The sequence below is a fragment of the Pavona decussata genome, unplaced genomic scaffold (assembly GCF_977016875.1).
Source record: "Pavona decussata unplaced genomic scaffold, jaPavDecu1.1 SCAFFOLD_16, whole genome shotgun sequence".
In the NCBI taxonomy this organism is placed as follows: Eukaryota; Metazoa; Cnidaria; class Anthozoa; order Scleractinia; family Agariciidae; genus Pavona; species Pavona decussata.
Genome location: NW_028145439.1, coordinates 4116280 through 4142997, shown reverse-complemented (window position 1 = coordinate 4142997; position 26718 = coordinate 4116280). Strand labels below are relative to the sequence as shown.

The following is a 26718-nucleotide window of genomic DNA, read 5'->3' as shown; positions in this document are numbered from 1 at the left end:
ATACAATGTAGTCTGTAAAAAAAAGACAAGTTATACCCAGACCCTGGTTCCAGGAAAACGAGATTAAGTACCGGGTGAAATGCTCGAAGCTTGTCATTTTTTTAGAACAGCTAATCATGAGAGGAAATGGGGTCATTAAAAGCAGGTTTTGGCTTTCGATCTTAATGTGCTAATAACTTTTCAATTAGAAGAAAGATCTTCGCATTAGGTACGCATGTTAAGCAGTTGCGAAAAGAAAGTCTGAAGAAAAAAATTTAGGCTTGAACGGGATTCGAACCCATGACCTCTGCGATGCCGGTGCAGTGCTTTACCAACTAAGCTATGAAGCCAACTGGGAACTGGTGAACTAGTGAGTAACTTTAAATAACGTTTCAGCTATTTAAGTACTATCATCTCGTTGGAGTAAGATACTGAGATATTTTCCTATTTTTTGTTTCCCGTATCGCAACCCTAGCACTGTACATCCTCCCACTTTAACTGACTTGTTAGTGACTTCCTTTCTGACTGCACAAGGATGAATCCCATTGCCTTAATACGTTTGTCACCGTTATCTTCAACAAGTGCCGGAACACGTGAAATGCAATGTGCAAGATTCGTGCATAAATTTTCCATCGACAAGGCTAACTGCTTTTGCCCGTTACCAAGACAGCTTATCGGTTTTCACTCTAAACACATTGTTTGAACAGCAATCAAACTCGCAAACAAAACACTGTTACATTGCCTAATTTTCTGGTGATGTTTGCCTTCAATGTTCGAGATAGCCGAAGCCAACTTTGCTACAAAGCACCCTGAGAATCCTTAATTAGAGCATAAAGTGCCAATGTATATGTATACTGCTCGAGACTTATTTTTTTCCCTATAACAGCTTATCATGAGGAGAAATGGAAGCAGATTTTTCTTATAGATCTTATGTGCTGTTAAATCACGTTTAAGCTACTTTTAAAAGTACTATCATCTTGTCAGAGTAAGATACTGAGATACTTTCCAAACTGTAGGCTAAAAGGTTTCACTGTACATCCTTCCACTCAAAATGACGTATTAACGACCTTCTTTCTACTGCACGAAGATGAATCCCATTGCCTCGATATCTTTGTTACCGTTATCTCCTCTGTGACGTGCTCTGTTTCCACAAGTGCTGTCCCACCCTCCAATACCAAATCCGATCACGGAGTCACATGTCTTGCAGTCTTTTTGTTCATTACTAAGAATACCTATCCTTGCCCTAATATGCTTTGTAATAGCGTTAAAGCCTTCCATGTTACAGTTGATCTGTAAGGATCCTTGGGATCCAACAAGAGACTTCCACATTTCACGACCCAATGTGGTCTTACGGTATTCCCCGTCAGCGATTACAGAATACAACGAACTGGCGGTCTTGTTTATGACAATGAACTTGGTCTGTTGGTCGATCTTCATACCGAGGCAGATCTTGGAGAAAGGCGTGTTCCAGTAGGTCGGCAATTTGGTCTCATTATAATCGAAACCAGTCTCCCCTCCTCCAGGGTTGAAGGTGTCCTTGTTGCTCCACAGATCGGAATCATAGCGAAAGGTTTTCTGGGTAACAGAGAGGACGGAAGAACCAATAAATCAATGCTCATAATTTTTCCACTTTTTGAAGTATTTTGAGGGCGTTGTATCATTGGAAAGATTGAATTAACCATCTTTGTTAAACTATGGCTAATGACACTAGTGCGTGCGCTTGATATTATAATATTGTTGGTATCAGAAGGTATGCTTGCTGTATTGTACATGTTCATTCTATGCACATTAAGCTTACTATATTGGCACTTGTTTAGTCAAGGCACATTTGTGAACATGATTTGTTATCCCTTAACAATCGGCGTATAGGGGAAATCATCAAAAGAATAGAACGTGAAAGGTTACTGCCATTATATATAAACCACTCTTTGAGCGCGCATTTGAAACTTCATGAGCTCCATTTCAAACTTCAGTAGCTCAAAATAAGGCCGCATTTTGGAGCGTTTAATCTTTTGGGAATAAAAGTCTTTGTTTTTTTTAAAGAAATATGCAGTAGGTAGGATCTTTCACGAAAAAGATACATGACCTGAAGTCTGATTGAGAGAAGGCAGTGCATTAAACTTAATTATATTCCGTCGATCAGACGACGTGAAGCACAACCGCAAGTTCAAACTAAAAGGATTTATTCAAAAGACACTCGCAAATGCTCAACGCATACGTTGCCAACTGTCATTCAATATCCTAACAACAACTAGAATCAGAAATGGAAATACATGCAACTAGCAAAATCTAGGTGGAGGGTCAAGCACATATACGCTTGGAATTGTCCGTTAGTTTTGAAGGCAATGATATCATTGCCAGTGACGTAATGAACGGATAGGCTAGTTAACGCAAGTACTACCTTTCTGCCATTAATCTTCATGATTAGCGTCCATCCCCCATCTCCGCATGTTCCATTTCCAGTAATGGTATCGTTCATGTGACAGTAAACGTTGAAAGTTTGATTGTCCAGAAGAAGTGGGTAGGCTTTGCTTTCGTAAGATCTAAGAAGAGAATCATGACCAGCTGCAAGACTTCTCTATTCGTTTTTATAATTGAGGTAGTTAATTTCGACCGATCACAGCCCACCGAGTCGGTGGGCTGCGATTGGTCGACGAAATTTAGAGGGGCAGTTATACTATAAAAGAATTATGTTGGAAAACTACAACTTTAATGAGATTCATACCTATTACCTAATGATAGTTGGGACAGTGACTATAATGAGTAATATTACACCCATGAACTAATAACTTTGTCCAAATGAAAAATAAATAGACAAACAAACAAACAAACAAATATATTTTATAAATAAATAAATAAACAAATGAACGAACAACATAATCAAATCTTTTACTTTAGGAAAAAGGACCTGGAGTTAAGGTGTCAATGTCGATTGTGTTTTTTATATATCAGCTTGAACTTCTGGTGGTTTTGAAAGTAACTCGTCTCTGCCCAAAATAACTCGTTAGGATCAGAACGTATCAAAGAAGAGATATTCTTAACTAGAAGGGCCTTACCCTTTCTATTAAAGTAAAAGACCTTCTTTGTTACGATGATTTCCTGTATAAATTTTTGGACACTTGTAAACGACTTTCTTGTAAACTAATTTTTTTAAAATTGACGAATCACTGTGTTCAAAAAATAATTAATTCTGTCTGTCTGTCTGTCTGTCTGTCTCTCAAATCATCTGAGAATAAAAAGAGGCAAACATAATAATACAAAAATCCGATCGCCTCATTTACGAGATGCTGTTCATCAATGAACAGAATCCGTCTTTCCAGAACGTTAATCAGCTTATATGCAAACAAAGTTGTTTACATTTCTTAGAAAGCATCGCAAACACCTGAAACCGGGAGTGTCAAAAACGCGACTTGTGCATTAAATTATATTCAGTTTTCAGTGTCATTTCTGCGCTTGATGTTAATGTTCGAAACAACGAAACGTCACAACATGTTCATAAACCAACTTGTAAATTTTAGATGGCCATCAAGACTGCATTAAAAACAAACACAATAAAAATATGATGGTTCAAAATCCACTCCTTAAAAATTGATGCGACATTTGCAAAACGTACTAGAACAAGGGTCCTTCTATTAATGAAAAGAAAACCACTTAGTTTCATCCTGTGGTCTCATGTTAAAACTGACGATCAGTAGGTATTTAATTCCAGGTTCAAAGGTCGAGCTTTGATTGTGCTGAAGCTAATGTAAACGAGCAAGAAAGATTGTTTTTGCTAATTTGCACTAGGCTCGGCACATCTAAAGTTCGACGTTTGAATCGGGCGTATTTGTTACTCACATCTTTTTGTCAAAAATTCCCTTGCATGACGAAACTGTAACATAAATTAAACATAAGATAAACAATTTCCATGTTTCTGAAAGAACTACTGATTATTCTGATTACATACTGAGACCAAGCAAAAGGAATTAAATCCAGATTAAATTAGAAAGAAACATCTTTTAAGAAGAAATTATGAACGCATTTGTTCAAATGAAATTATAACATAGCTGGTAAATTGGTATCAATAGTCAAATTCAATTGCGCGCGCGTGCTTCAAATTTCAATTGAAATGATGACGTCATCTCGCTGATGACGTCAGCAAACAAATGCCTCGAAAAGAATAATTTCTCCGTGACTTCGGCATTTTGCATCCAAAAATGGGGAAAAACTTCAGCAAAAAGTTCAACTATGGATGGCAACAAGCGAACCAGCTGTTGAAGAAGATCTGCTTACTTTTTTGGGGGATATTGGAGTTTTTAATTCCCGAAAGAAAGCCTAAAGAAAAAGAAAAAAAAAAAGAACAAGCAAGGCCCGTGTCATCGTGTCTCGCTAAACTACTAATTTTTAGCCGCCAATTTCGCTTTTTCGGAGGGAAAACACACCTTTTCGAAACGATCAACTGAAAAAAAAACAAAAACTGCTAAGGAATACTCGACAGTTTCAACAGCGGAAATACGATAATTAACAACAACGAAATTGTGCTTCAAGGACAAATTGTCGTTTTATCCAGACGACGATCAAGTGGACATCTCATATCATTATTTAAGCCACGGACTTTCTTGGTAATCTTCGAGTACTTGTGGGAATCCAATTCACAAAAAAAGTACAGTTGTGATTTTGAGTTTGTACTTAAATGCTTTTCTTATTGACCGATTCTTTGTATTTCTAACAGTTCTTTTGCAAAATTTTTGAAAACCTTGCTCCACACGATTCGATAAATTCACTTCAAAATGGACTTGTAGTTCCTTTACATCGATTGCGCGATTTATCGTCTCTGATTAAAAATTGTACGCCTTTGCTTCTTAGAACAAAGACTTTTCTGAATAAATATTTCATTTAGGAAAGCTTCAGATGTCCGTTTCCTTCCTATTTTCATTGATGAAACGTGACAAATGCGTAAACCTTGGGTAAAGAAATAAATGTCCACCCTATCGGAAAGAATTCTCCCATGTAAAGCGAGGATCAAATTTTCAAGTTTGTGTTTTGGAAAATTTTTAATTGGCAACCAGTGTATTTAATTCGATAATTCGAAACGTTAACTATTTTAGACCTAAGAGGAGTTGTTTTTTACCCTGTAAGTTGTGTATTTTTGCTGAACATTGGGTTGTTTATATTACCACTTTACACGGAATGCTTTGAAAACCTCTGGTCAACCTAGAATCAACTGGTTAAGTTACCGCGTTGAAAATGTTACTGATAAAACAATTGGTACATGAGTCAGCTGTGCGTTAATCGAGATATGAAGCACTTGGGAAGTTTGGAAAGTATTCAAGAAGCTAGAGTTGCTCTCGGCTACGCCTCAAGTAACTCTTATGCATCTTTCGTGCTCTCCAAACTTCCCGCGTGCTTCATATCTCGATAAACGCACGCTGACCCATGAACCAATAGTTAATTACACACGAGACCGTTCTTAAAGTAACTTGTCACTACCGAGAGAGCAGTATTGGATATATAATTATAACCTTTCAATTTTTTCGGGTGTTAAATTAATTCCCTGCAGCTCACTTGAGGCGACAACTTGGGAAGAAAGAAGATGATGTTAAACTTTCTTTTTCAACTGCACTATCTGTATGTAAGCTATCCGCCTAACGTTGATCACGACGCGTTCATTGACAAGATCTCAGCTCCCATCGTCATGACAACCTGGTTTACAAGTATAGCTGTATGATCCCTTGTTGTTATAATACATTAGGCAGCGATGAACGCATTGCTCAGAAAATGAATACCATGATTTTATATGTTTGTAGATCACTTCACTGAACGTAGTTCTGGAATTCCATGTGATGACGTGATAGTTTCCATCTTATTAAAACAGACATCCGCGCATTTATTGAAAGTGTTTGCCGTGTATGGTACCTTTATTTGAAAAACCTAGTAGAAGAGCTTTGGTGGACAACAGAAGCGCTTTTTCAACCTGTAACTAATCCACCTCTAAATAGTCTGTCACCTGTTCGTTCACAGTATCTTCCATCTCCATGAAATCCCGGTTTGCACGTGCAGTTGTATGATCCCTTGGTATTATTGCACACGGCATCAGCACTGCATTTGTGTTTTCTGGTAGAACATTCGTTGATATCTGCAAGAAAACGCCGTTTCAATTTTTATTTAATTAAAAACTGCTTATATCACAGGAATATTAAGTAAAATTAGCGTACAAAATGCTTAAGTAGGTAGAAGATATTTTGGGCCTGGATTTCCTTTAAAAATAAAGGAAATTTAATCTATTTCCCAGATTACAATTTGAGGATAGTTGTGTATGCAAGTCTTAACTCCTTCTTTAAGGTTGATTGCTTTTATCGGATACTTTACACTTACCGGTTAATCGGGCCATTTTGGCCCAATCTTTTTGGCCCAAGACTGAGCTGGCGAAAATCGGCCCGATATATAGTGGTACAGATGTTTTGGATGAATATGAATATACACTCGATTGCAAAAACGTTGACACCTAAAAAGCATAAACCGTGAATAATGAGACCCAAAGGATTTGTGGGTAGTGTTTAAACAATAACCTCATTTCCATAATCAATAATTTACCATTTTCATTCTTTACAATAAAAAATACAGTGCTGACTTAATTCTTTTGAATAATTTTCTACCAAATATTGCTTAAGTTCATTGACTGATTTGAACTTAGGCAAATCGCGAATTATATATCACTCAAATTGACCCTTGTTGGCCAACTTGGACACTTAAGGAAAGCTTGGACAGTTTCCATCATTCATCACGTGCAGCTAATTTTGGTCATCAACTGTCGCACGAGAATAGAATATGATGCAAATAAATTTAGTACACTTATACCCATAAAGCCATTGGGTCTCTTCGTTCACGGTTTATGCTTTTTAGGTGTCAACGTTTTTTGCAATCGAGTGTATGAAACATATGTTTGAATCGCGCTGATTTTCATCTTGCGTTATACAATAGGAAAAGAATCAGCCAAAAATTTTGACCTGGACATTAATTCATGCAACTGAATCTACTAATCAGGCCGATAAATCGGTGCGTGTATTAAAAGTAAATTACCCTTTAATCTTCAAATGCGTCACCTTTGGGGAATCTTAAACCATCGTAAGGTAGGTGAAGTTGCTTAAATGAATTGCATTTAGATTATTTTCATTTGATTTGAAAATATTTAGTATTTTTCTTTGCTTTGTAGCATTATTTAAAGAACTGAGTAAAAAAATACCACAAAAGACTTTCTAAAGGTAGTTTCGAGATTCTTTGATTTAGGTCATCACGCCAATGTAAACGTCACTTGATTCATGTTGGAGACTTTAAGAAACCACAACAGTGACGCCAACCAAAAAGTCTCTTGAAATTCTAAGTTGGCGTTACTTGTATTAATTCGCAATTATTCCAATTCGTTCCAATAATGTGGCCGAATTATCCAGTACCATCAGACAGGTGGTAGCGGCGTTGAAGTTGAGACGGAGAATGACAAATTAACCATCATGTGCTCACGTTCCCCAGTAAACCTTGAACTTGGTCATTTCACGTTGTTGTTTGTCTCAGTACGGCGAGGAATTACTAAAACTAATAACGCGCGTGCAGGGCTTTTGTTTTTCTCATTAAATCCTATTGTTTTGTGACGTTCTTTCTACCTGTTATTTGAGCTATTTCTCGATTATTCCAACTCATTTAAATTGTTGAACGTGGGCGAACCCTACAGGAACTAGACTTCTACCAATAGCTTTCAAACTTTCACCGTCGTGTTCTTACATTCCCAATCGAAAACTTTGAATTTGGTCTTTTGACGTTTTTGTTCTGCCAGGACGCCAAAAAAGGAACCAAAACGTACAAATAGTGATCGTTTTTGCCCATTAAGCCTTTCTTGTGGCTTTTTCGTCGCTTTCGTTGCTTAAATTATGGTTAAATTTACCAAATTGTCAATCCTGACAAACCCCCATCTTAAAGAATTGACTGGTGCAAGTCTGACGACGTTAAGGCTAGTTATATAGGCTCAGCCGGATACAAAATTCCGGAATTTTTTTTGACAATTTTAGACACCGAAAAGAATTTAGAAAATCTCGGTAATTTTAGACAACGAGTAAGATTTGTTAGAATTTTAGAGAAATGTTAGCTTCCAGGTTCCACTTTGACAGCTTTGCACAAGCAAAAAGCTCGTTTTTTCGTGTTACGCTTGTTAATTTAAGGGCTCACCCTAGAGAAAAACTGACAAACGCTTGGATCGTCCCATATCGTTCAGTGTTGCTTTGGAGGCTGTGAGCACAATCTGCTCATCAATATCTCAAAAGCTTTGGTAATAAACTGTATTATAAAATAGCGCCAGTAGAGCGCGCGCTCTGATTGGCTGATACGCGTCATCCATATACCCGTGAGTTGCACGCTGACGTAAGCTTGCATTCAGCTAATGGCTTCTCGCACGTTTGATTCCATCAGGATTTATTGAAGTCTTCTCGCACGTACCCTGCCTCAAAAAGTTCAATTTGGATGTTTAATCACCCGATCAAATTTGTCTTCAATTGTGACGTAAAGTAGTTTAAATTATTGACTTATTTGAGATCTAATATTATTGAAATCAATATTCACAAGGCAAGTGAGCGAGATTCGAATACGTTTATCAGCGATTCTTCAGTGCGTTGACTATTTTGGAGGAAATTTAAATGGAATAAAGGTTGGCTCATAACTCTACTTTCAGACTGATAGTGGGATTGAATGCAACGTTTTAGTTGTTTCGGTTATTTCGAGTAAAAAAAACTTCATGATAAATACACACGCCTTCTGGCGGTAACTTGGTTAATTTTAATTAAATAAAAATATAGTAAACTGAAATCGATATGTATGTAAAAGGGGGTTTTGTAAACCTTATAATCAATGATAATTCTTTGAAGGCGTATGTGCTAGATTAAATAAATTTAGAGACCATTTTTTTGCTGAATTTGTGTCGCCTGTGATACTCTTTTGAAAAGGTTTGGCTCTGAGATTTTTAGGATGTGGAGCGGTGTACTCTGCAAAAGATTTAAGCTTATAATTGCAAAAAAATAAGTCCAATTTTGTGCTAGATTCTACTAGCATATAACTACTTTAAAAGTCGACTAGACGCGTAAATGACTCCAGGATCTAAATTAAGAAACCTCCAGGCTAATTTATATTATAAATTGCCACCGAAACAGCTTTGCCACCATTGAGTTATGGATGCACTTGGGAGGTTTGCTAAGCACTCAGCAGATAGGCCTCGAGCGACTCTTAAAGCCGATTTAGACGGTACAACTTTTGCTGACTGTCGCATGCGATTTCTAGACCGCGCGCTGCTCGCGTCATGAAAAAAAATCTCGTCATTCAACATTGCCTATACCGTACGATTGTCGTAGGATTTTAAAATCGTACGACAGTTTTTGTGACGTACATGACAGTCGTAAGTGAGTTGCAGGTTTGATTTACACGAAACAATTCGTGTCGTAGCCCTGTCGTAAGCTTGTCGCATGCAACAAAGTCGTAAAGTGTAAATCGCCCTTTACTCTTCGTTCGTGATAAGCGACCTCCCCCGTGCATCCATAACTTGATGGTTGCACGCTGCACGTTCACCATTTCTTAATTTTAAGTTATTATGGTTATCAGCCCTTCCTTCTTGCTACATCTTCATTATGCTTTTGTTATACAATGAAAATGTATATAAACTGTTTTAAAAATTATCGAGAATTAAGAATTATTGTTATTATTGTTTTTTTTTTGAGGGGGGGGGGGGGGGGGGTGAGAGAAGGGGAATTCCAGAAATAACTTTTTTCCATTTTGGGGAATTTTGTATCTTATACCCTATTCACACCAAGGTTTATACACGTTTAAAAGCTGTTTACTTAAGGTGGCCGAACACAGTTTGCGCGCGCTTGATGGCTTCATTATTTAATGATGATAGTAAGCGCGCGCTAGGGTTGTGGTAAGCAAAATATGGCGTCGATAAAGTGATCCCTTAATTTTATATCAAATTGATCACAAAGTTAAGTTTTGCGCTTAAAATAATCCAGTGTATCGTTTGTGACCCTTTTTCTTTCATCACCGAACAAAGAAAGCGATTTCACGAAGAGCTAACCCTTTTTGCACGCTTTTAATCTTTGCTGTGAAAACCCAATTAAAAGCCACGCATGCGCATTTGACCAAAAAATTGTGACTGGTTCTGTTAATGGAAATGAACTGTTTTCTCAGGAACCGCTCGTTAGAATTTCGTGAAATTTAGCAATATAGTAGTTCTCTATGAGCCTAACTCGCCTGCAAACAAAAATCCAAATCTGACAGCGGGTATCTTCACAAAACATTAAAGTGCAAAACAGATATTCACAGAAGATCCCTCTGTTAAAGTTACATGAAAGCAATGTCATTATGTCAGTATTTTGTGAGTTTTTCTAGAGACAAAAAATGGAAAAAATCTAACGAATGCATTTTCTAAAAATTAAGGAAAACTATTGTTTGTAGACGGTCAATAGCTCGCTGCGTTGCCATGGCAACGGGACCTAGCTCAACAACAAGTATCATATTCATTTCTTTTTAGTTGATCTTGCACCACACCAATTTCGAGCACCCAGAAGAACGTAGTTTCCAAATAACGCTTACTAACACCTGTATACTTTAAAACTGTGTTCGGCCACCTTAAACACAGTTTAAAATTGTTTCCTTCATAAAAGCTGCTTTCGGATTTTTGTCCACGACAGATTTAGCACAAATGAAAGCATTAAAGTATACTTGAATCCTATGTCAAAGCCAATGGTTCAGCTTTCTGTTACCAATTTTCATTTTGTTAAACCTGGTTTAACTAAACATGTTTTGATGGTGTGAATGGGGCTTAAGCCTAGTTAAGACTCGGTGAGGATTGCGTTCTTAAAAGCAGATTCTTTGGGATTTGGTGAACTGCATGGTGATTTATTTTGATTTTTGTATTCAAACAGACAAACCAGTGAATTGTATGTTAAGATTCTACCTTTCCCACAATACCCTCCTTTGAATCCACGTGCACACACACAGCGATATCCTTTGTCTGTAAAACCTGTTTGACAAGTTGCATTGTTCTTGCAAGAATTCTTCAAACAAGCGTCCTAAGAAAGGAGGAGAATACATCAATCGATTGTAACTTTCAAAGGCCCTCGGATCGGCTTGAATTCTGCAGATTAATATGTTGATTGAGACATCAGCCAATCGCTAAATTTGATTTATTAACATCCCGCTTCGTGAGCACTGCAATGTTTTCTAACGGGACGGTTTCCAAAAGCAGTGAACACAATGCCACATTGAAAATTTTTGTTCTCTTTGTCCCCGCTTCATGCCGGACGCATAAATTCAGACCAGCGGAACTACATACAACATGTTTTTTTTTTTTTTTCTTAATATATAAAAACGACAACGTCAGACGAAGCAAGCTGTCCCTGAAACATGTCCCTCTTCATATCCCTGATATATGCACCCCAGTATGGCCCGACCTTAAATGTAATCGTGTAATTAATTTTAGGGGTTATGACAACACTTGAGAAACTTTTTTTGTTTCAAAGTCTACCCTCCTTTGCCAATTCTTTAATTTTCCAAAGCTCATGTACCTTTGTTCCACGATAGACATAATCTGGGGAGCTTTTCAGGTCGTGTTTGTCACCTTCATGAGTAGCATTGTTCAGTTCACAGCGCTGTCTTCCATTGTGGCTCGCTGTTGTTTTAAAGTTATAACTGACACAGTTGGGTTCCATGTAGCAGAGGGTACGGCACGAACCTTCCACGATGACTTCAGCGGTATGTATCACGTGATTTATTAAACGTTTACCATCATAATTATAGTCTGGTATGAACTCCAGTTGGCGACAATCATCTGAGAAGTGAAGAGTTGGCATTAAAAAAAATATGATTGAAAACAGTAACTATTAAAGCTCATATTGCAAGAAGAGAAGTTATCATAGAAAGAAAAGTAATCACATGGCAAACGATATAAGTTCATTCGTTACTTTTGCTTTTGAGACAATGGTCGTCCTGCTAAGCACAAATTCTCTTTGGTCCGTTTAAATGAAAGAGAAGCTTTAATACATCACTTAAGTTTTCCGTGCTGACTTGTTTACAAAAACAGCCAAAGGTAATTAACATATATCATTACTGTCAATGTCTGTAAGCCACATGCTAGATTTTAAGACATTATGCTCACGTTTTCGATGGTCGTCGTCGTCTTCCCTTTACTTTTACGAACCTAATTTCACATTCTACGTTAAAAGGTCACGGGTTCACATCAGAAAATTATAAACTAACAACTGGTATTGAAGGCTAAGAAAACTAATTACGTTTCTTAGGCAAGGTTTACGGACAATTGTTTTGCTTTTTGTTAAGATTTTCTTTTTTTTTAAGTACTCAAATTATCACCTGCTAAAATTTAGAACTTCCGCCCGCGGTAATTTTGAGCCATGTACGTTTTCATGTGGTACTAAGTTTTATCTTCTACTTTTCAGTTTGCTGCATTTCTAAAATATAGGAGTCAAACATTAAGCTGGGTTGTCATGTAAACCTAGCGCGTCTACGTTTTGCTGTGTAGAACCTTGTTTACGTGCGGAGGTGGTGACGTGCGTGAAAAACAAGTCCAACCTCAAACGCTTTGCGCGACAAATTGCCCTTCACAAGCAACTTATTTTTGGATCGCCATATGCATTATTCACTGACGTTTTCAATAAAACAGTTACGAGAGTTAATTTTTGCAGGAGTTGTTTCTTCATCTCAACTGTCGGCCGAAATGAAGGGTCATGTCGCTAGGACTTGTCTCTGGAACAATTCTCTCGTAGAATTGGCACAAGAGACTGGCCGCAGGGGCCATGTCCAACGAATATTTCACAACAAGGGACAAACAAGGGAAAAAGGGAACAATTTCCGAGCATTTTTCCTTTTAATTCTCCTAAGCAGTTGAGAATTCGTGTGACAAGTCGTAGGGACCAAACTATGATCTTTGCGACAATTTTTTTTTTGTTTTTGGACTGAAAATGGGTAGTTCGGTCACAAGATAAGATAAGTCGCCGCAACTTCTTCCAGCAACAAGTCTCGTGTACGTTTCTCCGGCTGTCTTCTAAGGACTACCGTTGGTTTGGAATTTCTCGCCGAACAAATACTTACACTACCAATGTTCGTCTTAACGCACACTTTGGAACAAAAAATTTGCTTCTGTTGAAAGTTCGGCCTGGAGGGAGTCCACCTCGCCCAGTTGTAAAACGTTTTAAGTAACTTACAAGGATTGCTAAGTATTATTTATAAAGTTTCATTAAGTTTCAAAACCCAGTCGTTTAATCATCCATGCTATAATCATAATGAACCCCAGAGCGAGATATAAAAAAAGTTATCTTGCCTTACTGGTGTTGAACAATGACTAACTAACCGACTGTACCAACCTTGTGAACTGCAGAATTGCCCGTGGATCCGCGGGAACATTCCGATTGTACTCCAGAACATTAAAATCGATTTCAAAACCATGATGGTACAAATACTGCTATACCCTTCGGCACAAACTCCCACTCCAGTGCTAAGTTGCCCAACACCAGCTGATAAACTGTTTCCACAGGTGTAATAACTAACAATCTCGTGCACTGCAGAATTGTGCGTGAATCCGAGAGAACAATTTGAGTGTACTTCATACCCTTTTAACGACAGTCTGGCCTTGAACGTTTGAGTTTTCGTTCTTCAACTTAACAATAATTAATAATTAAATGCAAGTTCCTGCCTATATTATTTTTCACGACTAGTCTTCTTTAGGGTTACGGTTACAATGAAAGAAAACAACAGCTGCTAAAAAAAAAATAATAAAATGCAAGAGTAATAATAAGTAGTTAATGGAGGGATAGCATGAATGGATCAATTTGGTTTATTTACATGTAAAGGGAACGCTCGGGAATGGTTCAATTATAGTTTTATGTGATCTTTCCGTTCAAACAAAGAAAATAAAAAAAAATATTCTGCAGGTTTTATTTTTCCTTAAAAAAATCAACAACAATGTAGATATAATAATTTAAAGCGTTTTCTTGCTAAATTTTAAAAAAGGTTAAAAGGAGCTTTCGATTGCCATTCTGCAATGTTTGACAAGTGATGAATAAAAAGCGCCAACACGAAATATGCACAGCTAAAAGTGTGAAAAATTATAATAAAAACAATAAAAATTTTTTTGGGGAATAAAATGCTAAACTGAAGTTCTTCATAAAATAGACTATTGTCTGGATAATTGTTTCGTATTATTGTCTGGTTCACTTGTGATTCCCGTATGCCAGGATTCCAGTGTTTTCAAAACGCGGAAACTTCCCTTGTCGATGAAGTGAGCCGTGTTGAAGTTAATGGAGTGGTCATTCAGCCATGCGTGTGTTGCAATGTTGGAACCTTTTTTAAAGGCATTTGTGTTTCTAATATGTTCATTAACTCATCCGGCACATGAAATGTTGTAAACAACATTTGTCTGTTGATCAACCGGTGGTCTTGACTTGGAAGGAAATAAATTCCTGCTGCAAGGTCTTGAGGGATCTGTTTGCGGTTCGGAATCCGTTAATTCTAAGTAGTCTTGTGAGTGGTTCGGTTAGACCTTTGATCAGTATGGTAAAACTGCGAAACCGTGATATGGCTTTGTAGGATCGACCCATTTAAAGAACATCCCAACTAACTCTTCTGGGGATGAAGTTGTTTCAGGAGGTGATTTCTTCTTCAGGATATGTTTGATTGGGGGTAGCCGTTTGATACCAGGGCAATTGTGACATAAGTCATTTCTTATTCCCAGATTTTATTCCTACAAAAAGATTTTTATTGTTTTTATTATAATTTTTCTTTTTCACACTTTTAGTTGTATATCAGTTCATGTTCGCGCTTTTTACTCATCACTTGTCAAAGATTGCAGATTGGCAATCGAAAGCTCGTTGTAACCATTTTTTTTTTTAACTTTTAAGCAGAGAACGCTTTAAATTATTATGTCTTAGCCTGGTTACTCATCCATTTTTTAAATGTAGATATGTTTAATATTGCGAGGGAAGCTTAAAATGTTCCGTACACTAGAAACGTTTTTGGCGTTACTTAATGACCCCAGGAAGGTTCTATACCCTCAAAGAAAGCTTGTCAATCTGAAAATGTATCAAGCTGAACGTGTGTCGTTACGGTCAATATCACACAGTCAACTGCCACAAAAAGCTCTTGTTTACAAGCGTACGTGTTTTAAAGTCACGTGGTCGTAGCGGAAATTTATCACTGCTTCTTTACTCTCGTGGGAAGGACAAGTTCCACACAGGGTGACTGCGCTAGGAGGTTCCGACTCTTACCCCCCTGGGGGTATTAAGGGACTATAGGCGAACTATCCGCCCCAAAGGAGTTAGGTATTCCATCAGCTAAACTTTAGCAGCATAGAGAAGGGTAGAGAAAACTGTCATTAATGTATTTTATAGGGCCTTTCAAAATCCCTCCAACAGACCAACCAAAAAGAGATGCAGGGTCCCTTCCTCCCTCCGCCAAGCGGCTCTAACCTTTCCCAATACCATCTTTTACCGAGCTGGTTATCCTGGTACCTATATTTAACAACAACCACGACAGCGACAGCCGGAAATACGTGCACGTTTGCAGGCTGCCCTTTCCCCTGTTCTTGAGTTTTTTCATTTTCCTTATTATCATCTACTGCAGACGTATAAATACTGGCTTTTTCTTTCTATTTTAGATACACGTGGATGATTCAACATCAGAGGAGCACAAGGTTACATTTATCTTCCCCAATGGAATTAATGTGTTTTAATATTTTTATTATATTAAACTAGACTTAAAACATTCTATCACATTTATCCTATTGCGCATGTGCCACACATGACACTACAATCCTAGAAGTATGCAGGATTTTTGTCCAATGAACCCACGAGTCTCCTGTAGCTCGGTGGTAGAGCACTCGAACAAGTAATCGGAAGGTCTTAGGTTCGACTCCTAATAGGAGCACTGGGATTTGTTTTTTCGCGTACGCCTGTGTCACTTTCTGAATAATAATACATCATTCTCATTTTTTCACCAGGCTTAAAATATTCCATCACATTTATTCCATTGCGCATATTCTACACATGACATTCCAATCCTAGCAGTATGTGGATGTTTGTCCCATGAAGCTAGTTTAATAGCCTTGGCTCCCATAAGTCTCCTGTAGCTCTGTGGCAGAGCATCCGAACTAGTAATCGGAAGGTGTTAGGTTCGACTCCTGATAGGAGCACTTGGATTTTTTCCGAGTATGCCTGTTTCACTTACGGAATAATACATCATTCTTATCCTCTCTCCAATGTCTAAAGCACAGAAAACGATAGGGAAAACTGTTATTCAAGCCACACCCACATCTTTCCCTTCAAATGGTTTTTAAAAAAGCAGCTTACGGACGGTTTCTCCTTTTGAGTTTTGGGATGATACGAGAGACTCTGATTTTTAATTATTGGGAGAGTGGTTGTTGCTTATCTCAGTGGCGCTTAGCATCACTTGGTATTGAATAAATAATAGTTTATGACAAGATTGTGTATATTTCTATGTCGCAAGGCAGGATTCTTGAAGCCAATTAGGGATAGAGATGCGCCCTAAGTTTGTTGAATATAGAAGCCTATTGTAAGACACTCCCTTGACACAGTGGAGAGACACCAGGAACCTCTATAGTTCTTCTATATTCTCGATGACAACTCTTCACTATACTACATCTACTCTACCAGTATCACTCAAATCACGCCTTTGTTTATAGTGTGCTGTAAACAAGTTAACTACTGTAATTCAGAAAAGGCCAGATGGTCCCAACCAGAGATAAGGATTGGTTTCGCCAAAATACACTAACCGGAAAAAAACAGCACAACTGTTCTAAGAAAATATATAGAAACTAAAACCAATCAGGCTGACAAAATCCTTAAGTGTTTTGCCTTGATTTCAACCTTCGAGAAGGCCCAAGCCAAGGTTAAAGGGAGTAGGTAAACCTGTTCACAGCACAGCTGTGGAGAATGTCAAATAATCTGGAAAATATCCATCAAAACTATCGAAAGGGAATAACAGCTGTATTCTAAAATTAAAGTCGAAAACACACCCTTACATTACCTTCACAACACTATTGTTTACTCAAGGCGTAATGCTACGACTGACCTAATGGGGCGCTACCATTCTACTAATATGTTAACCCCCCCACTGTGCTCCTTTGCGTTGTTCTGAAAGTTTTCTGGATTACCTGAGCTCAAAAGTCTTCAAAAAGAACATTGACTTTTTATAGTGGTTCGTTAATACACCGCACAATTGTCTCGATTATCTCCAAACTGTCAATGTAACGGTTTAGCGGTTTAACGATTTAGCGATTTACTTCAACTCAAGAGGTTTTCGGATAAATATAAGTTTTTTGTTATGATAGTCTTATATAGCGCCACTAAAACCATTAACGATTTACATAACAGTTATTACTTTTGAAAACACTTAACTAAAATTTTAACTATAAAAGGACACAATAAGATAATTAATATGAAAACTAATCAAATGAAAATGTCTTATATTTTATATAAAAGGGTCTTAACACTAGTTTAAAACGTACTTAAGGAGTCTGAACGTCTAATACAATCAGGCAGATAGTTCCAGAACATTCGGGCAATTACTGAAAAATTTTGCTTTCCACAGGTTAACGTTTCAAGATTGTACTTAGGCTATAGCTAGACCAAAAAATATTTACCATTATCACGGATGGAGGGGAGTTTTGCATGACAAGCTTTAAAACATAGATTTGAGTCTTGAATTCCATCCTCTAATTAACAAGTAGCCAGTGTAGTTTTTTCAATATAGATAGAGTGTGCTGAAACGTTTTTTCAAATGCTTGAGTAGTCGCAACATTCTGTACATGTTGGAGCTTTTCAAAGAGATGCTTAGAAAACCGGATAGATAAGAAAGTGAGTGTTTCCTACTTTTTGCTTGAGGGAACTTGATCTTTCTAAATGTCGCCTAGTAAGTTCCGTATATTATGAATTCACTTTAATTTTCATGCAGGGTTAATAATTAAGCCATCAATACATTAACGTCCTTTTACTAATTTATCCACCTTAATCAGTTCCGTGATAGCATAGACAGAGTTTAAAGGTGGAGTTGGTCGATAACTAGCTATAGTATTAAGCACTCACAGCTCAGTTTTAATGACTATTAAGTTTGAACTTGTTAGGTGTCATAGAATTATTGATATCAAGGATGCATGCTTCCACTTTTGATTTGGAAAATTCATATTCACCTCTGTGTAACGGCTGAAATGGTATATAGATCTGGCTGAGAGAGAACAGATCCTTGAAGGACACCACAATGAGGCTCCGACTAGTAGAGGAGGCGTTGTCGATATGCACAAACTGACTTCTTTCTTAGAGGTAGGACTTGGGCCACGCTAGTGGCTTTCTTTTGATCCCAAAACTATGACGATTTCTTGTCTACTGTACAAAAATATATCCCATGGCCGCGGTTGAAATTTTAAAGTATACGTATCCACAGGTGTTGACGCCATCATGGTGTCCTGTAGCACCAAATCCGATTTTGGAGTCACAGGTTAAGCAATCGTTTTCATTATTACCAAGGATTCCGATTCTTTCTTTAGAAAAATCATTACACACAGCGTTGAATCCTTCCATGTTACAGTTTGGCTGGAGGTAGCTATAGATGCCACTCCCGAGAAGGGTTTCCCATGTGTCACGACCCAGGGTGGTGTTGCGGTATTGCCCGTCAGCGATCAATGAATACAACGAATTGGCGGTCTTGTTTATGACAATGAAGTTGATCTGCTGTCCAATCTTCATACCGAGACAGATCTTAGTGAAGGGTGTGTTCCAATAGGTCGGTAATTTGGTCTCGTTAGAGTCAAGCCCACTCCTCCCTGTTGCAAGGTTGAAGGTTTCCTTGTTGCTCCAGAATTCGGAACTGTAGTGAAAGGTTTGCTGACAAACAAAAGTGAGTAATCACCAAATTACTATTATTATTATCGTTCTAGAAGGTGATTTTAAAGGACAACCGGAAGGTTCGATACAAAAGAAATGGATTAATTTGCATCAGTTTATCAGCTCAAGGCTTTTATCATGTGATATTTGATGACTACGAAGAAACAACTTGAATCATATTATGCATACAAATCCAGAGCAAATAGTGAAAGTAAAAAAATTAATAAATCGGTAAATAAATAAATAAATAAATAAATAAATAAATAAATAAATAACGACCCGGAGTGTGTGGGGCTGGTGCAAGGCGGACCAGCTACCCGGCTATTTAAAAGCGTGGCCGAGCAGATCGGATAACCCCAGGTCCCAGTTGCTATAGCAATCATGATTGAACCAGGAATACATTGATATCAACAAGATAACAAGAATTTGTTAGCTCTTTGTATTATAATACTTGGGAAAATCAGCAGGAATGCTTACATTGTGCTCGGTTATAAATGTCTGGCACACATTTGCTTAATCGTTAGTTCGCAACCATGCTGTGTTAGACAAATTGGTGTGGTGTGTGAACGAGCTTAAACTACTACATCTACAAAGCAGAACGTATAGCGTTATGGCTATTATTCCATTGATTCAGCTTGACTGTAGTCAGCTTGATGCAAGCCTGGACAAAAAGTTCCTTTTACACGTTTGTGGGCTTCAAACACAAATTTAGACGCCGTGTAGTCTAGTAAGTTGGTGACTTAAGTGCGCCACAACAATATAAGACCTCGGTTTCTAATTCGCTAACAGGGTTTATTCCGACAACTAGGCTAATTTTGTCAGTAGGAGTCGTAAAAAAAGATACACATTCCTACATACATCAAACAGTTGGTTGTCATGTGATACCTTATTGCCATCAGTTTTCATGACCAACGTCCACCCGCCTCCTCCACATGCTCCAAGCCCATGACGTGACATGCTACAGTACACAGGAACCTTCCCAGATGGCATTTGGAGTAAATAAGCTTTGTTTCTTTTGGACCTGATAACAAAATAATTGCATTCCTTTCTGCGCTTAGGTTAAACTCTAAGAAAAATCTCACAAAACTCAGATATTTTCTTAAATATCTGTCAGCATTCTATTGCGGCATTAAAGAATCTAGTTTTCCTTTCCTTCCTTTTTGACGTAGATATGGAGGGAATCTGCTACCAGATATGCCAAAGGTGCAAAACGCTCTTTTAATAACGTGAAAATCAAAACTTTATCAAGTGTTGGGCAAATAAATGGCAGATGACTTTAAGCCGGATAAATACGAGGTGATGCGTATTAAACATAGAAGGGATAAAACCAATCCTATTTATTCGCTGGGAGGGGAATTTAGGTCGGTAGAGAACACCAAGGACCTCGGGGTAACCATCTCTTTTGACCTGTCCTGGGGCAAGAATGTGTTTGCAACGGTGAATAAGGCAAATATAGTATTGGGTATCAAATAAAAAACAAATAACCAGGATGTGTTTTCGCAGCTCTACAAGTCACTGGTCCGGCCTATACTTGAGTAAGCGGCTCCTGTTTGGAGCCCGTACTTGATTAACGATATTGTGCCGCTGGAAAAGGTTCAAAGTAGAGCTTCGCGACTTGCTTTAAGGCAGACTGAAACGTGGCGAAATGAGTTATGAACATCGTTGTAGCTTACTGACATGGCAAACATTAGAAAAGAGAAGAGAATTTCTATCTTTGGTTCAATGTTATAAGATAGTTTTTGGCTTTGATCACCTCTCTTTCCCAGATTTCTTTGAGTTTGCCAAAAGTACTCGTACAAGAGCTAACCACAACTATAAACTTTACTTGAGAAGAGCGGTTTGTAATTGCTACAAATATTCTTTCTTTATTTGCATTGTAAGTAAATGGAATGACTTGTCAGGATATGTTGTACATGCCGAATCATTATCTGTTTTTAAGAGTAGACTTAAAATTTACTTGAATATTTATTGAATCAGTAGCGATCGAATTTTATCTAGTTCTAGAAATTTTAAAATATTTTTGCAAGTTTTTAGTCAGAGAAATTGTTTTTGAACAGGGTTAACCTCACGATTTCCCTCTTCAGAATGTTTTTGTATTTGTGTTAAAGCCTCCTGAATAAAATGTTATGTTATGTTATGTTGTTATGTTATGTTATGTTATGTGTTTGACTAAAAGCAGCTCTGTTAAAATTTCGAAATGCCAGTATGAGCCTTGCATGAAACATTATATCCCTCCTTTAACATATATTGATTTGTGCCATTATTATACAACAGCTAAGATCGACAAAGAAAAAAATAAAAGATGCTAAACGCTTCTGCATTTCCTGACTTATTGCAGCTGAGACAACGGTTCTCCCCAAAATTTTTCACTTACTTGTGGTTATTGTAAATTTCCTTGCACGAGACAAAGGGCTTTCCTGCCAAAAAATCATTAAAAAATCATTAAGAAACAAGCACAGAATGAAAGGCAAAAAATATAGTTGGAGCTAGAGATTTTCCCACTAGTTCTACATGGAAGAACAACCATTCCCTTCTATACATATGCCTAGCCGACTCAGTTTATCGCCGGCCATACCGTTTGGAGACTCAAAGCGAGGGGAGCGAGCCAATCTTTCTCATAATGATCTATGCAAAATTTACCAGTCTTGACAGTGGGTTTCCATTGAGAAATGGCATTTACGACAGCTCTGTGCCACCATCGAGTTATGGATGCACTTGGGAGGTTTGCTAAGCACTCAAGCAGCTAGAGTCGCTCGCGGCGTAGCCGCGAGCGACTCTTACACTTCTTCCGTGTTTAGCAACCTCCCGCGTCCATCCATAGCTTGATGGTTGCGCGCTGCACGTTTGCCATTTCTTAATTTTTAGCTTTTTCATGGTTATCAGCCCTTCCTTCTTGCTACATCTTCATTATTCTTTTGTTATACTATGAAAATGTATATAAAGTGCTGTTTTAAAAATTTTCGAAAATTTAGAAATATTTTCAAGAATTTGAGAGTTTTTAAGGGAAATTCCAGAAATAACTTTTGCCCATTTTTGGGAATAATGTATCTAAGCCCAGTTATGTATCTAAGCCCAGTTAAAAGCAGATTCTTTAGGATTTGCTGAAGTGTATCGTGATTTATTTTATTTTTGTATTCAAACAAACAAACAGAGGAAGAAATCCGGAATTGTATGTTAATTTTCCCACCTTTCCCACAATACGTTCCTTTGAATCCACCTGCACACACACAGCGATATCCTTTGTCAGTGAAACCTGTTTGACAAGTTGCATTGTTCTTGCAAGAATTCTTCAAACAAGCGTCCTAAGAAAGGAAGAGAATATATCAATCGATTGTAACTTTCAAAGCACCTCGGATCAGCTTGAATTCTGCAGTTTAATATATTGTTTTAGACATCAGCTAATCGTTAAATGTGATTTATTGTACATCCCGCTTCGAGTGCACTGCAATATTTTCTGGCGGGGACAGTTTTCAAATGCAGTGCACACGATGCCACATTGAGAATTTTGGTTCACTTTGTCCCCTCTTCATGACGCATAAATTCAAATCAGCAGAACTACATGAAACATGTTGGGGGAAATTTTTTTTTCATAAAAACGACAACGTCACAAGAAGGAAACTGTCCCTGAAACATGCCCCGCTTCATGTTTCGCTATATGTACCACAGTGTGGCCCTACCTTAAATGTTATCGTGTAAACGTAATCTGTAAGTATATGACAACACTTGCCAATTCTTTAATTTTCCAAAACCCACGTACCTTTGAACCACGATAAAAATAATCTGGGGCGCCTACCAAGTCGTGTTTGCTACCTTCATGAGTAGCATTGTTCAGTTCACAGTGGTGCCTTCCATTGTCACTCGCTTTTGTTTCAAAGTTATAACTGACTCAGTTGGGTTCCATATAGCAGAGGGCTCGGCACGAACCTTCCACGATGACGTCAGTGGTATGTATCACGTGATTTTCTAAACGTTTGCCATCATAATTATAGTCTGGCATGAACTCCAGTTGGCGACAATCATCTGAAAAGTGGAGAGTTGGCATTAAAACAAAATATGATTGAAAACAGTAACTATTATAGCTCATATTGCAGGAAGAGACGTGTTCATAGAAAGAAAAGTAATCGCATGGCAAACGATATAAGTGCATCCGTTTTACTTTTGCTTTTTGAGACAATGGTCGACCTGCTAAACCCAAATTCCGCTTCGGTGGGTTTAAATGAAACGGAAGCTTTTAATACATCACTAAAGTTCTCCGTGCTGACTGCCTACAAGAATAGCCAAATGTAATTAGCATATATCATTACTGTCAATGTCAGCAAGCCACCTGCTAGATCTTTCTGCTCACGTTTTCGATGGTCGTCTTTCAATTGCTTTACTACCTTTACCTACGAACGTAATTTCAAATTCTACGTTAAAAAGTCACGGGTTCACATAAGGAAATTATTAAATAACAACTGGTATTGAAGGCTAAGAAAACTAACTAGGTTTCTTAGCCAAGGTTTACGGACGATTGTTTGACTTTTTTGTAAGATTTCCTTTTTTTAGTACTCAAATTATCACCTACTAAAATTTATAACTTCCGCCCGCAGTAATTTGCAATTTAAGCCATGTAGGTTTTCATGTTGCACTAAGCTTTTTCTTCTACTATCTAGTTTGCTTTATTCTCAAGTAAAAGAGTAGGATTAAGTTGGGTTGGCATTTAACCCTAGCGGCGTCTTCGTTTTGCTGTGTAGAAACTTGTTTACGCACGGAGGTGCTAACGCGCAGAACAAACTCCAAATATCAAGCGCAACCTCGCACGCAAGTCTCGCGCGACAAATTGCCCTTTGCGAACAACCTATTTTTGGATCGTTATATCCATTATTTGTCGCAGGTTTCAAGAAAACATTTACGGGAGTTAATGCAGAATTCGTTTCCTCAAAATCTTAACTGTCGCCCCAAATGAAGGGACAGGTCGCTGGGACTTGTCCCTGGAACAATTACCTTGTAGTATTGGCACGAGGGGACTGGCCGCAGGGGCCGTGTCCAACAAATATTTCACAACAAGGGACCAATAAGGGAACAAGTTCCGAGCACTTGTCCTTTTAATTCTCCTAAGCAGTTGAGAATTCGTGTGACAAATCGTAGGGACCAAACCTCGGTCTTTGCGACAAGTTCTTTTTGGACGAAAATGGGTAGTTCGGTCACAAGATAAAATAACTCGCCGCGACTACTTCCAGCAACAAGTGTCGTGAACTTTTCTCCAGATGTGTGCCAACCTTTAGAATTTTAGCTGAATTCTTCTAAGGACCACCGTTGGTTTGGAATTTCTCGACGAACAGATACTTGCACTTCTAATGGTCGTCTCAACTCACACATTCGAACAAAAATTTGCTTCTGTTGATTGTTCGGCCTGGTTGAAGTCCACTTCAAAACCCAGTCATTTAATCATTAATGCCATAATCATAATAAATCCCAGAGCAAGATATAAGAACGTTCTCTTGCCTCTTGAACAATGACTAACAGACTGTACCAACCTTGTGAACTGCAGAATTGCCCGTGGATCCGCGGGAACAATCCGATTGTACTCCAAAACATTAAAATCATTTTCAAAACCAGGATGGTACAAATACTGTTGTTCCCTCCAGCACAAAATCCCACTCCAGTGCTAAGTTGCCATGCATATGCTGAAGTAATTCAGGCTTTTTAAGTATGAAGCAGGAGTTTCGATTCGTAATTTCAATCAAAACCTGAGTTTTCGGCTTTAATAAGGTCTAATAAGTGACAGGTTACGTTTGCATGTCAACGACATGACAATATGAGCTCACATTTCAGTCAAACTACTCAGATTTCGATGGCGTTTTATGAAGCCCTCGCTGAATAACCCAAACCAATTTTTATATGCTGTGTAACAGGAGTTCTTTGCACACTTTACATCCATAAAATTAACCCGATTGGAGAGTGGCCACATATTGAAAAGTCAGTTTGTAATTATAAGGTCAAACCCGTTTTAACAAGGCTGTTGTTAGATCTATAACAAAGAATGTATTTTTTTTGCATTAAGAAATATCATCTAGAACCGAAAAACAAATTGGTATTTTTAAATGCCAAACAATCCTTCCTTTAAGCTCAGTTCCTACTTTCCTATGATTTAACCTCAACGATTGTCACGAGAACGTTGTTTCGAATGCTAATTTTTGCTAATTAATTCGGACAATCTTTGGCCAGCGAGAGTGCGAAATCGATTTTCTCAAATATTTCTAAAACTCCAAATGAAGGTAGATTAAATTTTAAGAGTGGCTGCGCTTTGATCGATATTTTTTTGCATTTTCTCTTAAAAAAATTCGACAAAATAAACATAAATGATAAGAAGAGCCTCATTCGAGCATGCAGTAGCACTAAAAAAGAAAACAACTTTAACTTTTCTGACCTTCTATTATGCATCAACCTGAGAAGCATAATCTTACTAGTCTGAAAAGAACGCAAGTAGATTATACAGCTTTGAACTTGTCGTTTGAAAATATCTGAATTGCAGATTAGGTCGACGTCACTTGACTGAATTTTTGTCAAAATAATGTGGAAAGTATTTATTTCAAACTAATTGGCGGAAAATAGAGGATTTCTATCCTTCATCGAGAGAAATAAATGAAAAAGTTGTTTTACAATAAGAAAAAAAACTGAAAGTTATTTGACAATCACTAATCAGCTGCTAAAAAGGTTAGAGCTTCTGCTCACGCTTATTTGCGACTCTGTTTGTCTGTTCGTGTACACTGTTTTAGCCAGTTAATTAAAAAACAATGAAAAAATACTCGACGGGAGAAAAATTCGGAGGGACGGAAAATAAACTGCACTAGCTAAGACTATTATATAGAGTTTTTGCATCCATTCTGTTCGAACACTTTAATTTCCCGCTTAACATGGCTATTTTCAGGTTTGCCTTCGTGTCTCAAATTTTCAAGACTTTATGTTATTATAAAACCAAGATATTCTAAGGAATGCATTTAATTTTCTGTAATAAGGAAGAAGAAAAGACGAAATGTTTTCGAGTAAATAATCACTTTTATTGTACATATTAAGTGCAGCATGTAATAACCTAAGCCACCAGATAGCAATTAAAAAGAATTGTTTTGATGACAAATTTCCAGCTAATACATTTCTCGTGATCGCTCTATGCCAATTAGCCCATAAAACGTTTTTTTTTTCCTTGTTTTTTTTGGCACGTATCCTTGGTAAAACTCAATGAGCACACTATAACCGTGTCATATTTCCCAAGTTGCAATTTCCGGTTTTCAAACAAGAGTCTCTTCAACGACATTGCGGGCATTGTCTCAAGATAGAAATTATCGTTTTGCTCTTGGAATAGTTTCAGAAGTGCCGTCGTTGGACACTTTCTATTCCTCGAAGCTCAAACTGTTCGCTCCAAGCAAAATATTTTGTCGGCAATTAGACATCTCCTCATATTTTAGCTCAGTCCAGTCGCCAAACACTCTCTTTGCAAGAATAAAGAGTCGTTTTATGACGGTGGGGTAGTTTTTTCTAGTTTGGACTAAATTCGAGCCACCAGGGGTAAAAATAGTGACAAGTCAGAATAAAGAACGAGTCAATTGCTTTCATTTGAGTTGTCGCAACTAATTATTTCATTCACAGACTCAAAAGGTAGAACCACTTTGTGTAGGGTCAAAACATGACTTTTTAAAAAAGATAAGATAAAAAGCAAATTTATTTCTACAGGATTAGGTTTAAAACTGGAATTTTGTGGGGCTTGTAGATCGGGTTTCATGGGTAAGATTCGTTTAGTTAAGGGATTAGATGTTTCTTACAGCGGTTACCAATAACACGCGAC

General features: G+C 37.7%; 1 protein-coding gene and 1 pseudogene across 2 annotated transcripts; both read right to left on the bottom strand.

The window, feature by feature from the left end:
- Positions 1 to 992: 992 nt before the first annotated feature.
- Positions 993 to 13596, bottom strand: LOC146487441 (uncharacterized). The gene is made up of 7 exons (XM_085088386.1): positions 13368 to 13596; positions 11556 to 11818; positions 10946 to 11060; positions 5966 to 6094; positions 3817 to 3850; positions 2381 to 2522; positions 993 to 1554 (listed from the first exon to the last, which is right to left on the bottom strand). The coding sequence occupies exons 1-7, from the start codon at positions 13447 to 13449 to the stop codon at positions 1054 to 1056; spliced, it is 1266 nt and encodes a 421-aa protein (XP_084944512.1). The 5' UTR covers positions 13450 to 13596; the 3' UTR covers positions 993 to 1053.
- Positions 13597 to 17996: 4400 nt separating this feature from the next.
- LOC146487440 (uncharacterized) lies at positions 17997 to 24544 on the bottom strand (annotated as a pseudogene). The gene is made up of 6 exons (XR_014857844.1): positions 24413 to 24544; positions 22654 to 22916; positions 22084 to 22198; positions 21271 to 21313; positions 19782 to 19917; positions 17997 to 18896 (listed from the first exon to the last, which is right to left on the bottom strand). The product of XR_014857844.1 is annotated as an uncharacterized LOC146487440 (transcript).
- Positions 24545 to 26718: the final 2174 nt, after the last annotated feature.

What these genes read in the sequence shown, in the direction of transcription:
- LOC146487441 (XM_085088386.1), bottom strand. Translation starts at nt 13,449, where the DNA reads ATGGTTTTGAAATCGATTTTAATGTTCTGGAGTACAATCGGAATGTTC. An exon ending in AGGAGGGTATTGTGGGAAAG is followed by an intron (nt 6,095 to 10,945) that starts GTAGAATCTTAA and finishes GTTTTCTTGCAG; the next exon opens with ATATCAACGAATGTTCTACC. An exon ending in AAGATACTGTGAACGAACAG is followed by an intron (nt 3,851 to 5,965) that starts GTGACAGACTAT and finishes TTTATGTTACAG; the next exon opens with TTTCGTCATGCAAGGGAATT.